At 44.6% G+C, this 15,984-nt stretch overlaps 2 protein-coding genes across 2 annotated transcripts; one reads left to right on the top strand and one right to left on the bottom strand.

Moving 5' to 3' along the window:
- LOC8074761 (G-type lectin S-receptor-like serine/threonine-protein kinase At4g27290) lies at positions 375–3,673 on the bottom strand. Its single transcript, XM_021462760.1, has 7 exons — positions 2,350–3,673; positions 2,152–2,262; positions 1,894–2,075; positions 1,590–1,800; positions 1,246–1,483; positions 972–1,146; positions 375–890 (listed from the first exon to the last, which is right to left on the bottom strand). Exons 1-7 carry the CDS (start codon positions 3,659–3,661, stop codon positions 588–590), a joined length of 2,532 nt encoding a protein of 843 aa, XP_021318435.1. The 5' UTR covers positions 3,662–3,673; the 3' UTR covers positions 375–587.
- Positions 8,090–11,723, top strand: LOC110436363 (G-type lectin S-receptor-like serine/threonine-protein kinase At4g27290). The gene is made up of 7 exons (XM_021463282.1): positions 8,090–9,501; positions 9,857–9,964; positions 10,130–10,314; positions 10,388–10,598; positions 10,696–10,933; positions 11,018–11,165; positions 11,275–11,723. Exons 1-7 carry the CDS (start codon positions 8,097–8,099, stop codon positions 11,575–11,577), a joined length of 2,598 nt encoding a protein of 865 aa, XP_021318957.1. The 5' UTR covers positions 8,090–8,096; the 3' UTR covers positions 11,578–11,723.

The raw sequence follows: 15,984 nt of genomic DNA, 5'->3' as shown, positions 1-15,984 counted from the left end.
CACGGCAAACAAGACCGCTCCGGTGCCGGTGGCAGAGCAGAGAGCAGTTTCACAAGGTGTACGTCGTCTTGTGCCATATTTATGAATTATGAGACCAAATGAACACATTACGAAAATAGATTTCAAGTAGTCTTACAATTATTTTCATTGGTACCATAAATCTTGGTGATTTTTTCTATGAATTCGAACAAATCTAAAAACAATCTGACTCACAACAACACTAGAAATTGATTTACTTAGAGACTAAGGGAATAACCTACTACTAGTTGCACTCCAACTCTTGTCCCAATATTAGTAATTTTTTTTAGAACATCCGGCATCATCCTCACAATTGAGGAATCGGAACAAAATTATTACACACAACACACAAAAGCTTAAAACAAAAGAGTATATATCACACGTCAAATAAACTTAGTTTGTAAGCCTAAAGACATATCACATATATAAGGCCACCCATGTGAGACGAAAAAAATCATTGTCCTGGTGGACTCCCAATGTGCGGCAAGCAAAGATGATGCGTTCTTTCCTTATCATCACAACGATGGAATTTGATTCCAATTAAACAAATGCAACCTAATCACTTAACGTTACCGTCCCTCCAACACCGAGACACTTATGTTATTCATCATGGAACTGTTTGTGTTCTCTCCTGTCCCTTGGGCTTCATACCATTGCGAGATGTACAGGGGCTGTTTTGGGGTTGAAGGTAACTCGGCTTCGTTCTCCAACATGAACACAACCGTTGACATAAGGGGCCTACTATTTGGATTGTCTTGGACACACAAGAGTCCTATGTGGATGCACCTCAAGGCTTCATTTGGTAAACAACTCTCGATAAGGGATGGGTCCACCAAATCCATTGCCTTGCCATCATTCCATAAGCTCCATGCCTAAACCAATCCAAGAAAATTTGTAGAATATCAGCTTGTTTTGTTTGAATTGTAAAATTTGAAGAACACCATTATACTTACATAAGCTACTAGGTTACGGAAGCTCGTGGAGTGAGTCGAAGTGATCTTCAGACCACTTATTTTTTGAAACGACTTTAGACCACTTATGATCTCCAACAGTATAACCCCAAGGCTATATGTATCAGACATGACAGAAAAAGCTCCATCCATTGCATATTCAGGAGACATGTAACCACTGCTTAAAAATAATTAGTAGTATGCATGTAAAAAAAAATTGATAGGTATAGGAAAACGAGAATTAATGTTAAACATAGAGGCATGGATGATTACTTACTATGTCCCAACAACTTTGTTAGTATTTGCTTCTTGTTGGTTCCCTCCAAAGATTCTTGCCATACCAAAATCTGATATCTTAGGGTTCATATCTGCATCCAACAATATGTTGCTTGTTTTGAGATCTCGGTGCACAATTGTCAATCTTGAATCCTCGTGCAGATAAAGAACTCCCCTTGATATTCCTTTGATTATCCTGAACCTTGTTGGCCAATCGAGAACTTTTTTCTTTGCAGCATCTATATACAATTGTATTATAAGTAAAGTAAGCAAGCAAACCAGAGTAATAACTATGACTATCTTCTTCTTTTTTTCCTGTATAAAATACAACTAGTTTATACATACCGAAAATGAAGGAATCCAAGCTTTTGTTTGGTAAATATTCGTAAATTAGCAACTTCTCATCTCCATGAATGCAGCAACCAAGGAGCCTAACAAGGTTTCTGTGCTGCAATTTCGCAATTAGAACTACTTCATTTCTGAATTCCTCTATGCCCTGTCCAGAGCCCTGACTGAGCCTTTTGATTGCAACCTCTCTATTTTCGCCTAGAATACCCTGCATGTTTTCATTTCACCATCATTAAATTAAACAAGAAATCTTATAATTTCCATGCTGTCTGCCATGGTTTAAAATATTTACTTTTATTACCTTATAAACTTTCCCGAAGCCTCCTTGCCCGAGCATATTGTCTTCAGCAAAATTATTTGTTGCAGAAACAATATCTCCAAAGCTAAAAAACGGTAGGTCGAGATCTTCATCACCAAGTGTATTTGACTCATCCAGCTGTCCTACCATCATCTTCTTCTGGCTATCCAAGTTTCGACGTTTTCCTAACAGAAATATTAATGTTGTTGTTCAGTACGAATCATCATTGAATTCCAAGTAGTGAAGTGACTCTGGTTCTACCTCTAAGCTTGCGCTTGTGCCATATCCAAACAATGAATATCCCCATGAGCGTAAGCACACATGCCGTAACTGGTGGCAAGATTATTATCACCATATTCCTCTTCTTCTCAACTGCAGAAATATACATGTTGCACCATGGGAATATATAGATGATGAAACTTGCTCATGATTCACACTGGGAGATGTAACTGTGCTTACCTAATTCAGACTTCGCCAACCTCAGGTAGATATCCTGCCCTTTATCTACGTAACGAACATCCACGATTGCATCCGTCCACATGACGCAGCCACTGCCATCACCCCCTCCTCGGATGTCAGCGGCTGCATAGGCCACGCACGAGCAGTTGGCGAGGCACCTCGCCCTGCACTGCTCCAGCGTCGCGCCCATGTCCACCGTCGTGTTGTCAGTGTCGGGGAGCTTCACTGCCCGCACCACCCTGAACCCGTCCGTCGTCGTCCCGTTGCCGCACTCCAGCGGCACGTTCCGCCGGCACCCGCCACCGGACTCCCTCATGGACCACTGCGAGGGGTTCACGGGGCTGAACCCGACGACGCAGCTGCAGAACAGCGTGGACGCCGTGTTCACGTTGCACAGGCCGAACGCGCCGCACTTGGCGTAGTCGTCGCAGACGTCCCTCGGCGCCTGCGTGAAGACGTTCCACACCCGGCTGACAGGGTCCCAACCAAGCTGCTGCACCATGCCGACCTCATTCAGTACGAGGCGGCAGAAGGGCGCGCCGGCGGCGGCGTTGAAGGTGTATGCAATCTCGTCGGGGCGGACGACGACCTGGACGGAGTACATCTCCTTGTACGACGCCGTCTCCGGGATGCCACTGAACCACAGCCCGTTCCAGGGGCCCGTCCGGTACTTCTTGGCGTTGCCTTGCCACGAGACGGAGTCCAGGAGTCCCTTGGTGTCCAGCACACGACGGTAGCCACCCGGCGTCGGGTCGTTCGACGCACGCCACGACGTGAGGAACCACTCGGCGCCAGTCTGTGGGTTCTTACCGAATCTCATGCCGGCGAGCAAGGTGTTCGACGGGTGGTCGAATGACTGCCAAAGCACGTCGCCGCCGCTCTGGTCGCGCACCACTAGGTTGCCAGACTCAAGCAGCTGCGCCTGCGCCACGACAGGCGGAGCAGAAGAACTCGTCGCGGTGGAAGACCACGCGGTGCGGCCAGAGCCATCGACAAGGCGAAGGCTCCCGGTGCTGCCGATGGTCAGTACTCCAACTCCTGAGGTGTTGCTGAGGAACTTTTCACGGTTGGCCACCCAACAGATGGCCTCGGCCGGTGAGGCGGTGAACCAGATCCCGAGGTATCTCTTGGTTGGCGCCCCGGTCGGGGAGAAGAAACCAAGGGTGAAGGACCCGCCGGCCGAGACCAGCGTTGCACCGTCGGTGATGTTGCTGCCGCTGTCGAGTGTGTCAGACGCGGCACCGGCGGCGGATGTTGTGAGGCAGAGCATAATGGGGAAGATCAGGGCAGTAAGGCACAAAAGTCTTGTCATTCCAGTCGCTCCTAGCGATGACTGATGAGGTTTGTTGCAGAAATTTCATGGTATACTGTGATATATATATATGACGACGTAGATCAATGTTAACCTGATTAATTCAGCAGGTACAGATCTAACATTTTGGATGTCAAAAATTTCCCATGAGTTGCCATATTCCATTCAAGAATCCCATCAGTACACAGTGGATAATACAATTGGTACTAGTTAACAGTACATGAAACCTTTCGTAGATTAGGTCTTGTTTAGTTCGCAAAAATTTTTGTTTTTGGCTACTGTAGCATTTCGTTTTTATTTGACAAATATTGTCCAATCACGGAGTAACTAGACTTAAAAGATTCATCTCACAAATTACAGGTAAACTGTGCAGTTAGTTTTTATTTTCGTCTATATTTAATGCTCCATTCATGCGACTAAAGATTCGATGTGACGGAAAATTTTAAAAATTTTTGCGAACTAAACAAGGCCTTAGTCTATCACTTATGTGACAACTGATAATGCTGCTGCTTACCTGAGGCAGAGGAGATGGACACGAGCCGCTGCTGTTGTCAGTCTGAAGTTACACTGAGCAGATGATAATCGAAGCACAAACACAGTCGCAAAAGAACACAAAGCTATCCAAGAGTTGAGATCACAAAAAAAAAAACACTAGCTACTACTTCAGTTGAGCAGAACAAACTGTTGTTGACCTGACAATAGTAGGCTGCTATTGCTCAGAACTAAACATGACGCGTGACTAGAAAATTCGAGCAACAGTTCAGACAAGAAAACTGAACAGGCTGCAGTTTCAAAATCAGTGGACAAGAGAACTTGAGTGACAGTTCAAACTGAACAGGCTGCAATTTCAAAATCAGTGGACAAGAGAACTTGAGTGACAGTTCAAACTGAACTGCAGTTTCAGACCGAACACAGTGATTGTCCACAGACAATATCGAACAGAATGAATCCAAGCTGAGTTGCTTTGAACCAAAGTGAGAACTAAAAGAACAAACCAGCCACCAAAGTGAGAACTAAAAGAACAAACCAGCCAAGATGTACACGCTACTGACACCGCTCTCCTGAAGCTGCTGTCAACCTCAAGTTGTTGCTGCACCATGAATAACCAAGGCCTTGTTTAGTTCACCCCAAAAACTAAAAACTTTTTAAGATTCTCTGTCACATCAAATCTTGCGGCACATGCATGGAGTATTAAATATAGATAAAAATAAAAACTAATTGCACAGTTTACCTGTAAATCACGAGATAAATCTTTTAAGCCTAGTTGCTCCATAATTAGATAATATTTGTCAAATAAAAACGAAAGTGCTACAGTTCCGAAAACTTTTCAGTTTTCGGAACTAAATAAGGCCCAAAGCCCCCAATCCAAGCTGGAAAAAGTCTATGTGACCCCTCAACTATACATGGGACTACTTCAGGCCCCGAACTATAAAACCGGATTTTCTAACCCCTGAACTTTTCAAACCAGTCAAATAACTCTCTCAAGCGGGTTTGGACGGTGGTTTTGTATTTTTTTTTTCTTTTTTTATCTATTTCCACTGAATCTTTAAAAAATCATAGTAAATCACAGAAAAATCATAAAATAAAAAAATCCAAATTTATTGGACTCCACATGAGTAAATATACACAGTATATATATAATATGGTATGCTTTAGTATAAATTTTTTTTAAGCTTTAGGTCTATGCTTTTATGTAATTAATTAGAATAATTCATGTGGAGACCAAACCAACAACTGTGCCTGCAAAAGAAGAACAACACAAAGATTTCCTATGCAACAGAGCAAACCATGTTGGCAAAACATCCACCCAGAGAAGGAGCAACCAGCAACAACGGCGGCAAAACATCCGCCAACGAACCGAATGACCATGGTGGCAAAGCATCCACCGAGCAGCGGACCAGCACACTCTCGGCAGCAAAACATCTACCAGAGAGGAGGCTAAAGAGACAATGGCGGCAAAGCATCCACCAAGGATTCACAGACAGCCAAGCATCCGTCAGAGAACAAGACACCCCTTATAGCAAAGCATCTGCAGTGATGGGCAACCATGACACTCTCAACAACAATGGCGAAGCTAGAGTAAATTGAAGGGTGGTGCACTTACCTTGTGGGTGCATATACTTGTATAAGAGATGGTGCATATATGGTGAAATTTAAACCCAAACTATTGTTTTTTAAAATTTGGGGTGGTGCATTTGCACCTCCTACTAACAGTGTACCTTCGCCCCTCCTCAACAGCAAAGCATCTGCCAAAGAGGAGGCCATCAGCAACAACGGCAAAGCATGCATTGAAGAAGAAAGTGGTAGAGGCAAAACATTCGCTAGTAACGACACCGATGAGGTCACATGCAGTAGGACAACCAATGCAGTGGAACATTGACGCATATAGGCACAGTTAGGAACTTCTCCAGGAGCTCGCCGCATGAATGTCGACAATGGCACGGAGAACAAGAGAATAGCCATTAGTGATTCTTCAACGGCACCTTCACGAAGGGGATGACGCCCAGGCAACCACCGTGGATGCCGTTGCCGCTGGCCTTAGAGGTCTAAGGCAAGGCTTACACCTAGAATCCAGCCAAGTCTGGGCAGAGGTATGGGTTCAATAATGACACCACCAAGGAGGTATGTGGCGCCTGATGTGTCATCGTCGTCTGCCCAGCCACAACCGAGCTAAGCTTCCACCTAGAACACCAAGGGGGTGTAGATGCAGCTATTTGCACGCGCTCTGGCCCCATCCATGAGTCCCACCGCCGACCGGCCATCCGAGAGGACGACTAGCACCACCGCCATGACAACCAGGGCAAGGCATCCTGGCCGGGCAACCGACCAGCTAGACCAATTGTTGGCTCTCGCCTAGCCATGGTCCAAGTCAGATTCGCAAACGAGGATGCCTGTCAAGACACCAACGAGCAGGAAGAAGCTAGCCACGGCCCAACCAGGTTTAGCGGGGCCCAGGGCGGGATAAGAGGTGTCGACACCTAAGCTGAGCACCCTGCAGCGCTAGACGGCAGCAACAGGCGTTGGATCTAGAGCAATAGCCGCCAGATCCGCACACGAGGAATCTAGATCCGCCGCTTGGCCCATTCACCGGAGAAGACACCATCCGAGGCCGACCGCTCGACCCACGCCGTAGCATCGACAAGGAGAAGGGTAGATCTAGTCCAGAGGGACACAGATCCGGGCCACTGGCTAGCGAACTCTTCGGAGAAGCGCCGGGGAAGTTGGGCGATGGAGGACTAGGGGAGGGAAGAGGACATGGCAGGCTCCATTTAACAGGCCACTGCAGGGAGGGGGGCCCCTAGGGGCGACGCGACGATCGCCCCTGAGTTGCCCAGAGATAGCACTTGGGAGAAGTCTGGTATACGGTCAATTGGTTGAGTATAACTTATTAGAAAAAAAATAGTTAATTCATGTTTAGCCTATTATCTGATGATGGACTAAACTTTAGTCCGATGATCGAACAAACCCCTCAGATTTATGTGCATCTTTGATGACAATTAGACTGGTCTTTAATTTCTGCAAGTTGAACTAAAAAATATCCAAGTCCACTCACATTTCGTAGATCTAAGATCGAACTCATGAGAAAAAGTCAAAGCACTTGTACCTTTAATGTGTGCTCATTTTTTGGTGGACCATTTGAAGGAGTCAAAACCGAAGCCGATTGGACCTCTACCAAACAAAGGCTAAATATAGTATGTCATTATGCAAATACATAATTTACGGAAACATAAGAAAAATATATTTAAAAAGTCTTACAAACATTTTTAAATAAGTAATAAACTCAGAAGACTATTTAAAATATCTTATATTTAAAAAGTCTTACAAACATTTTTTAAATAAGTAATAAACTCTAAAGACTATTTAAAATATCTTACTATCTAAATACCAACGTATAATACTTTGCTCGAAATTCTATGTTGGTCTCTGGGGGCCAGGCCCACACGAACCACCCCTAGCTACGCCACTGATTGTTTTTGCCATGGTTCCATTGATCCAAGTTGATAACCATAAAAGGGCTGTTTTTCCATTACCTATGGTGACTATCATTGGTGTGTTGAAGAGATCACGATTAGTTTTGTCACACAGGATTCTTATAAATTAGAAAGAATATTAAGAGTCTCTTCAAGTTGCTCTAAGTTTTCATCTAATTATTACAAGAGATATCCTATGAAAAGTTGACAACAAACTAGAGAACCATCTAGAGGACTTCCTATGCCAGCTAACATGTTTATCTTTTGTTTGTAATAACAGGTCAGCCATCCGTCGACTTTAAATAAGTTCGTTGCTTTCAACCACTAGATTCTTAAGAAATTAGACAATAAGCTAGTTAAGAAAGATTCAACATGCCGTGATTGACCACGGAATGTGATTGGTGCTAAATTAAATATGCAACTAAAAAACTAAGCGGGCACCAACGTGATTCACATATATCAGTATGGGTACCATGAATTTTCTTGAGCTACTGCAACAAACATCATCTCTAGTACCGGCGACGAGAATGCCAAGACTTCCGTCGTACCCTGTTACCCTGATATTCCTCCCCGTGTTCTTGCTTTCGTTCAGAGCCTCGGCCGCTGGCACTGCATCTGACACACTCAGCAGCAGCAGCAACATCACCGATGGCGAGACGTTGGTCTCATCCGGCAGCACCTTCACCCTGGGCTTCTTCTCCCCTACCGGCGTTCCAGCCAAGAGATACCTTGGCATCTGGTTCACCGCGTCCCCGGATGCCGTCTGTTGGGTGGCCAACCGCGACAGCCCCCTCAACAACACCTCGGGTGTACTGGTGGTCGGCAGCACCGGGAGCCTTCGCCTTCTCGATGGCTCTGGCGGCCACACCGCGTGGTCTTCCAATTCCAACACCACGACGACGAGCAGTCCCGGTCCATCCGTGGCGCAGCTGCTCGACTCCGGCAACCTTGTGGTGCGCGAGCAGAGCAGCGGTGACGTGCTCTGGCAGTCGTTCGATCACCCGTCGAACACCTTGCTCGCCGGCATGAGAATCGGCAAGAACCCGCAGACTGGCGCGGAATGGTCCCTCACGTCGTGGCGTGCATCGAACGACCCGACCACCGGGGACTGCAGGACTGCGATGGACACCAGGGGGCTCCCGGGCATCGTCTCGTGGCAAGGAAACGCCAAGAAGTACCAAACGGGCCCCTGGAACGGCCTATGGTTCAGCGGCCTCCCGGAGGTGGCGAGGGTGTCGAACACGGATCCGTACCCCAACGAGGTCGTCGTCCGCGCCGACGAGATCGCATACCACTTCGACGCCAGGACCGACGCGCCCTTCTCCCGCCTCGTGCTGAACGAGGTCGGCGTGGTGCAGCACCTGGCGTGGGATCCGGCAAACCTGCTGTGGAACATCTTGGTGCAGGCGCCCAAGGACATCTGCGACAACTACGCCAAGTGCGGCGCGTTCGGCCTGTGCAACGTGAACACGGCGTCCACGAGGTTCTGCAGCTGCGTCGTCGGGTTCAGCCCCGTCAACCCCTCGCAGTGGTCCTTGGGTCAATACGGAAGCGGGTGCCAGAGGAATGTGCCGCTGGAATGCCACGGCAACGGGACGACGACGGACGGGTTTATGGTGGTGCGGGGAGTGAAGCTCCCTGACACGGACAACGCGACGGTGGACACGGGCGCGACGATGGAGCAGTGCAGGGCAAGGTGCCTCGCCAACTGCGAATGCGTCGCCTACGCCGCCGCCGACATCCGAGGAGGCGGTGATGGTAGTGGCTGCATCATGTGGACGAATTACATTGTTGACATTCGGTACGTAGACAAGGGGCAGGATCGTGATCGTCTCTACCTGAAGTTGGCCAGGTCTGAATTTGATATAGGTAAGCACCAATTTCGATTTTATTAAATCTTATTTTTTTCTAGGTAAATATTCTTTTTCATCGGTAACAACTCAGAACACAAGCAAACCACGCACTCCACATTCACACAATACATGCACACACCCTCTGGGTGCGTGGAAACGTGTAGTATCACCGAAAGCGTAGAAGCGTGTACCATAAAATTTCTAGAAAAATCCTAGAAAAGGTGCAACACAATAAAAACCTTCTAGCTTGCTAAAAGTTTGTGGCTCCACCTCTTCCTATATCAGCAGTAAACCTGTTCACCTCTCTTAAAAAGGAAGTCCTTGTCATGAAAAGAGTTTCATCATCTGTTTTTCAACAAATTTCTGTGCAGCTGAAAGGAACAGGAGGGGTGTGGCAAAGATCGTGCTTCCGGTCACCGCATCTCTGCTAGCAGCCATGGCTGTCGGCATGTACCTTATTTGGATATGCAAGCTTAGAGGTACAGACACTTTACTACTCACGATTAATTGGCTAGTGAAGTGGAGGTCTCTCTCTCTCCTAGTTAACTTTTTTTATTAGAGATTTTTTTTTTGAAGAATATTTTTTTATTAGAGATTTAGAGTGCATATATTATCAGACTACGCTAATACGATTTTATTGCAAGGCCCACGTCAAAATAATGGTAACGGGAAGAAAGTAATGCCAAGTACCGAGAGCACGTCAAATGAACTTGGCGATGAAGAAGATCTTGAGATTCCATCTTTTAGCTTTAGAGATATTATCTCTGCAACAAACAACTTTTCTGAGGGTAACATGCTTGGACGAGGAGGCTTCGGGAAGGTGTATAAGGTAACTACAGTGAAATTCCTACACAAGTGTTGTACGAGACTTTTGTCATTTCGTGAATGAGGAAATCATGCAGGGTATGCTGCCCAATAATAGAGAAGTTGCAATCAAAAGACTTGGTAAGGGTTCTAGACAGGGGGCAGAGGAATTCAGAAATGAAGTTGTTCTAATTGCCAAATTGCAACACAGAAACCTCGTCAGACTTCTTGGTTGCTGCATTCATGGAGATGAGAGGCTGCTGATTTACGAGTATTTACCAAACAAAAGCTTAGATTGCTTCATTTTTGGTAGTTAATCTCATATTTTCGAGAAATAAATAATTGTTTGCTATAGTTACCATGTAAAATTTGTCTGCGTACTTATATAGTACTACTTTACACATAGATCCTACAAGTAAAAGAGCCCTCGATTGGCCAACAAGATTCAAGATAATCAAAGGAATTTCTAGAGGACTTCTTTATCTCCAACAGGATTCAAGGTTGACTATAATTCATAGAGATATCAAAACAAGCAACATACTCTTGGATGCAGATATGAGCCCAAAAATATCGGATTTTGGAATGGCAAGAATATTTGGCGGAAACCAACAAGAAGCAAATACTATTCGAGTTGTTGGGACATAGTGAGTAATCCATGCATCATGCTTGATATGATTTTTTTCCCCTTCTTTTAATTTCCTTATACTTAGTGGTAACTTTTTATGTAGTGGTTACATGTCTCCTGAATATGCAATGGATGGCGCCTTTTCGGTCAAATCAGATACATATAGCTTCGGCGTCATACTCTTGGAGATTATAAGTGGTTTAAAGATCACTTCGACTCAGTTCACTAGCTTCCCTAGCTTATTAGCATATGTGAGTATTGTGTTATTCTTGAAATTTTCACAGTTCGATAAAAATGTGCTAACATCTTCCGTAAAAAAATGTTGATATCCTAGCTATGAACTTGGTTGAATTGGTTCAGGCATGGAGCTTATGGAAAGATGGTAAGGCAATTGATCTTGTGGACTCATCAATTGTTGAGACTTGTTCACCAGTTGAAGCTTTGCGATGTATCCACATAGGACTCTTGTGTGTGCAAGACAATCCAAATAGTAGGCCACTTATGTCATCGGTTGTGTTCATATTGGAGAACGAAACCACGTTAGGTTCTGTCCCAAAGCAGCCCATGTACTTCTCCCAATGGTATTTAGAAGCCCAAGGAACAAGAGAAAATGCAAATAGCTCCATGAATGACGTTAGTATCTCAGTGTTGGAGGGACGGTAAGTGGTTAGTAGGTTACAATTGTTTATACATTAGGACAAGAGTTGGAGGTCATTCGTATTTAGGACACTTATTGCACGGAAATGGAACTGTATACTTATTGTTTAAACAAAGCTAAGGCCAGCTTCTTCGCTGGCATAATGGTACAAGGACGTCTTGTCAAACTGTTCAGCTGTGCCACCGTACCGTTGGGTCTCCTTTGTCGTGCAAATTTTGTTCTGATATTGCCCCAGTGATTGAACATGGTCTACGCACCTTCCTATTAGAAGAGGACAACAACAAAACACAGAAGGGGAGCAAAGAACTCCCATGATACAAGCACGTCATCGTTCACCAACTAACACCACCACCAATCTGCTAAACTCCGATAACCTCCACTCCAATGACGACCATTAAGGTTCAAGCCAATTTTTTATGGAAACTCATCACATGCACTAAGATCTATGCTAAGGTTGTCAGATACAAAATCATGGACAGATCCACGCGAGTGGCTAGGGCTGCATCCCCGTTCGTCGGCCAGAAATCTTGGGAACAAGTCTTCATGTCTAGCCCATTAGCCCGAGGAAAGAGGGTCACGGCCTCATTCTGTTCTATTTTTCTATAGCCAGGTCCAGCACAGAGTATCCTTTTCAGGTTGAATCGATGCCACTTAAAGGTGTTGTCCCATTTGGTTTGATTTGCCATGGAAAAAAGTGAGTCTTTGCAGTAAGTTTTGAGGCGTAATACATACAGTACAGCTCACAGTCAGAGCTCAAGGTGAGAACAGAATATTGAATAGTACCACATATATAGTTGTTAAATTTTGATTTTCAAATATACAGGGAATGCCACTATCAGTTCCTAATATGTAACAATCGCACAACAATTTGCAATATAGGAGGGCCCTTTTTGTACATGGCTAGTAAGATTTTAGACCCCTCATGGTCTGTTTTCTGGATTCGCCACTGTACAAAATCCATTCCATATGATGGTGCTTCGCTCATGAAAACATGTGGGCCAACATGTAAAACATAAGCTCCATGGATGGCAAAATAGTCGGCCACCTTATTACAATTTCTATTACATAATGACACGGTACAAAAAGAAAACTCCAATTGCATCATATCTATATGAACCATTGAAGCCTCCACGCTGCTCTGATCTACAATTTTGACTTAGCCCGTTGGGTTAACCTTTGTATCTCTTCATGATAGTGCATCTGCAGCAGTGTTTGCATACCCTAACTTGTATTAAACTGCAAAATCAAAGGTGATTAGCTTACTAGCCCATTGATGTTGTGGTATAGTGGATTGCCTCTGATCAAGCAAAAACTCCATACTCTAGTGATCTACTGAAGAAAGTTGCGAGGACTTTACCTTGGCCACCCAGCTAGTGCTACATGTGGTCCTCTCAACCAACGTAGTACTAACTTGAGGGTCACAAAAAGGTCCCCGGAGTCACCATCCACAATCTCCACTAACGCAACTAAACCGCAGGAACAAGTTGCAGAAGTTGACGCCATAATCCAACCATCAAGAGTTATTTAACTAGGAAGTTCACGCCATAACATGGAAATCCTCACATCTGCCATCAGGAGGGGACAAGCACGTGTGCGCTGTTGCTAGAAAAAGAATGTTGAGTCACCCACAGGCCATATGGAGTGCCAAGGTAGCACATTGTAGCAAGAAAGGGGTGGATCCATGCCGCCAGATGTGCCACGCCTCCTACTCGATCTACGGATGGTGGTGGGAAGGTGGAAGAGGCGGTAGTGGGAAGAGAACCCATGATGTGGAGGAGATGAAGGGGAAGAGAGAAGTGTGTGGCACGAATGAGAGAAGAGGTTGTGTGGGGTAGGGAGGGAGCCCAATCGTGGCTAGGGGTTTGTCTATTATATAATGTAGGTTGGTAGTGGACCGAGACAAGTTGGCCTCTCTGAGGTTGACCCACATTTGCAAAGGCTAGCCTCTAAGATGTCCATCTCTATTAATGGATTTTTAGAGGTGGTATTTTGGCCATGTTTGGTTGCTTTTCTAAGAATCAATTTTAGTTAGAACCATGATTTTTAATAAGCTACGCACCAAAAGAATCAACCCCAAGATTTGTGTTGTTTGGCAATCTTGATTATTGTACCAATCCTAAGAGTAAAATGACTTATATGCCCTTAGGCCGAGAGCATTTTCTAAATCGCGCCTTGCCCTTTTCACCCTATCGCCTCTATCGTTGACCCATCCATCACCACTGCCACCATCAATAGCGCCTCCTGTAGTGGCCAACATCCGTCCCTACTTGGCCCATAGCCACCATCGTCGCCTAACGCGCCGAGTTTCCCTTCACCACCACATCCTTCGTTGGCCTTGCCACCATCGTTGGGGACACAAGGTGTGTAGCTAGCTCCTTCCTGTTCCTTCTCGACCATGCTATCACCATGCACGTAGGGGGGTGGCCGAGGGGAGCGAGCAGGGGAGGATAGGGGAAAGCAAGGGAGCGAGGTATGGGGCAAGCCATGGAGCTCCTTCCTTGCACAGGGGAGTGAGACAGCGGAGGGGAGGAGCAGGTGGAGGAGGCTGATAGAGGGGAGATGACTGGTGGGGCAACAGACAAAAATGGCCCACGGTAGAAGACCTCCCTCGCGGTATAAAGGTTGCATTGTGTAGTTTAAAGCTCACTTACTTTCACCACTGTGGCTAAAATAATCAGAGAAGAATCTAGGCGTTCGGGTGGGATTTTGAATTATTTTAATCCTGATAAACTCTAATTTTAATTGGAAACAAACACACCCTTTATTAAGTATCTTCGTAAATAAGCCGTTTGACTCTAAAAATCATGGGATACTTTTCGAAGACATGAAACAATTCAAAGTTTTCATGGACCCCTCCAGGACTAGTAGCCAACCACTGGTTAGTAGGGTTCCTCAGTTGGCATCCACATGCCGAAAAATGCCAGGGTTGGAGCTACGTAGAGTAGGGAGTGCGAGGACATCCACACCAAAACTAAAAAAGCAGTGATTATGATTAAATCTTCATGGGAAAAATAAAAAAAATCTATACACCTACACAACAAGTACACGTTCCTTAAATTTGATCAGAGATTTGCAATCGATGTTTAGTTCCCCTCATGAAAAGTTTTTTTTTTGTCTACTGTAGTACTTTCATTTGTATTTGGTAATTATTGTCTAATTATAAATAAACTAACTAGACTTAAAAAAATTGTCTCGTAAATTACAGACAAACTATACAATTAGTTATTTATTTTATTTATATTTAGTGCTCCATGTATATGCTGTAAATTTTGATGTGATGAGAAATTTTAAAAGATTTTTAAATTTTAGGTGTAACTAAACAAGTCTAAGGTGCGACTGCCGACCACTCAAGCACGTCCAACCCGCTGCAGACGGCAGTTGGCTCCTCCCGTGCACATATTGGACTTGGGATCATCCAAGAAAAGAAGCCACCGTTTCTTACATCCCAGACCACGTTTGCTGACTCCAGAAACACGAAATCTACCAGTGGTGCCAGGGTGTGAGGCCGACTACGGCGAAGTCGTCGGAGACCATTGCAGTCACCACTGTCCACTACACGTCCACACCGCTGCTTGTCTGGTCTGCTCACCGGTGCTTGGGTAGTAAGGTCATCGCTTCCTTACCTGTTAGTATGTGAATTAGGCCTTTTTAGTTCTTTGGGTGTAAAGTTTTTGGTACTATAGCATTTTCATTTATATTTGACAATTATTGTCTAACCATAGACTAGACTCAAAGAATTTGTCTCGCAAATTACAAACAAATTGTGCAATTAGTTATTTTTATCTATATCTAATGCTCCAGCTATGTGCCACAAGATTCGATGTGACGAAAAATCTCAAAAAAAAATTAGATTTTGAGTAAAACTAAGGCCTTATTTAGTTGACAAAATTTTTTGGTTTTAGCTACCGTAGCACTTTCGTTTGTATTCAGTAATTATTGCCCAACCATGAACTACTAGGTTTAAAAGATTTGTCTCGCAAATTACAGATAAATTGTACAATTAGTTATTTTTTAATCTATATTTAAATATTTTATGCATGTGCTGTAAGATTAGATGTGACAGAGAATCTTAAAAATAATTTAGAACTAAACCAGGCCTAAACAAGGCTTTTTATTGCAGACTTTGCCATCATTCTATCTACGCTTGTCCTATTTATCAATGTGATATACGAAACCACTGCACGCTTCGATTTGACGGACAGAAAACCGGTGCTTCCATACTTCCAGTTTTCAAGAAAAGCCCTTAGGCCATGAAATGGTTGTCCTTATCTGTTGGTCTGTGAATTAGGCCTTGTTTGACTTTGCCATCATTACTGTAAGGTTCATTCTTCATCTGCAGTGTTCTGCACTGACACAACTACATGATAAATTGTTTTCTTCACACTGCTTCATAGGCCAGAGAACAAGAAAAG

The sequence above is a fragment of the Sorghum bicolor genome, chromosome 6, assembly GCF_000003195.3.
Source record: "Sorghum bicolor cultivar BTx623 chromosome 6, Sorghum_bicolor_NCBIv3, whole genome shotgun sequence".
Taxonomy (NCBI): domain Eukaryota; kingdom Viridiplantae; phylum Streptophyta; class Magnoliopsida; order Poales; family Poaceae; genus Sorghum; species Sorghum bicolor.
This window is presented reverse-complemented; position numbering and strand designations above follow the sequence as displayed.

What these genes read in the sequence shown, in the direction of transcription:
- LOC8074761 (XM_021462760.1), bottom strand. Translation starts at nt 3,661, where the DNA reads ATGACAAGACTTTTGTGCCTTACTGCCCTGATCTTCCCCATTATGCTC. An exon ending in GTTGGCGAAGTCTGAATTAG is followed by an intron (nt 2,263 to 2,349) that starts GTAAGCACAGTT and finishes ATATTTCTGCAG; the next exon opens with TTGAGAAGAAGAGGAATATG. An exon ending in AACAAAGTTGTTGGGACATA is followed by an intron (nt 1,147 to 1,245) that starts GTAAGTAATCAT and finishes ATTTTTAAGCAG; the next exon opens with TGGTTACATGTCTCCTGAAT.
- LOC110436363 (XM_021463282.1), top strand. Translation starts at nt 8,097, where the DNA reads ATGGGTACCATGAATTTTCTTGAGCTACTGCAACAAACATCATCTCTA. An exon ending in TTGGATATGCAAGCTTAGAG is followed by an intron (nt 9,965 to 10,129) that starts GTACAGACACTT and finishes TTTTATTGCAAG; the next exon opens with GCCCACGTCAAAATAATGGT. An exon ending in ATTCGAGTTGTTGGGACATA is followed by an intron (nt 10,934 to 11,017) that starts GTGAGTAATCCA and finishes CTTTTTATGTAG; the next exon opens with TGGTTACATGTCTCCTGAAT.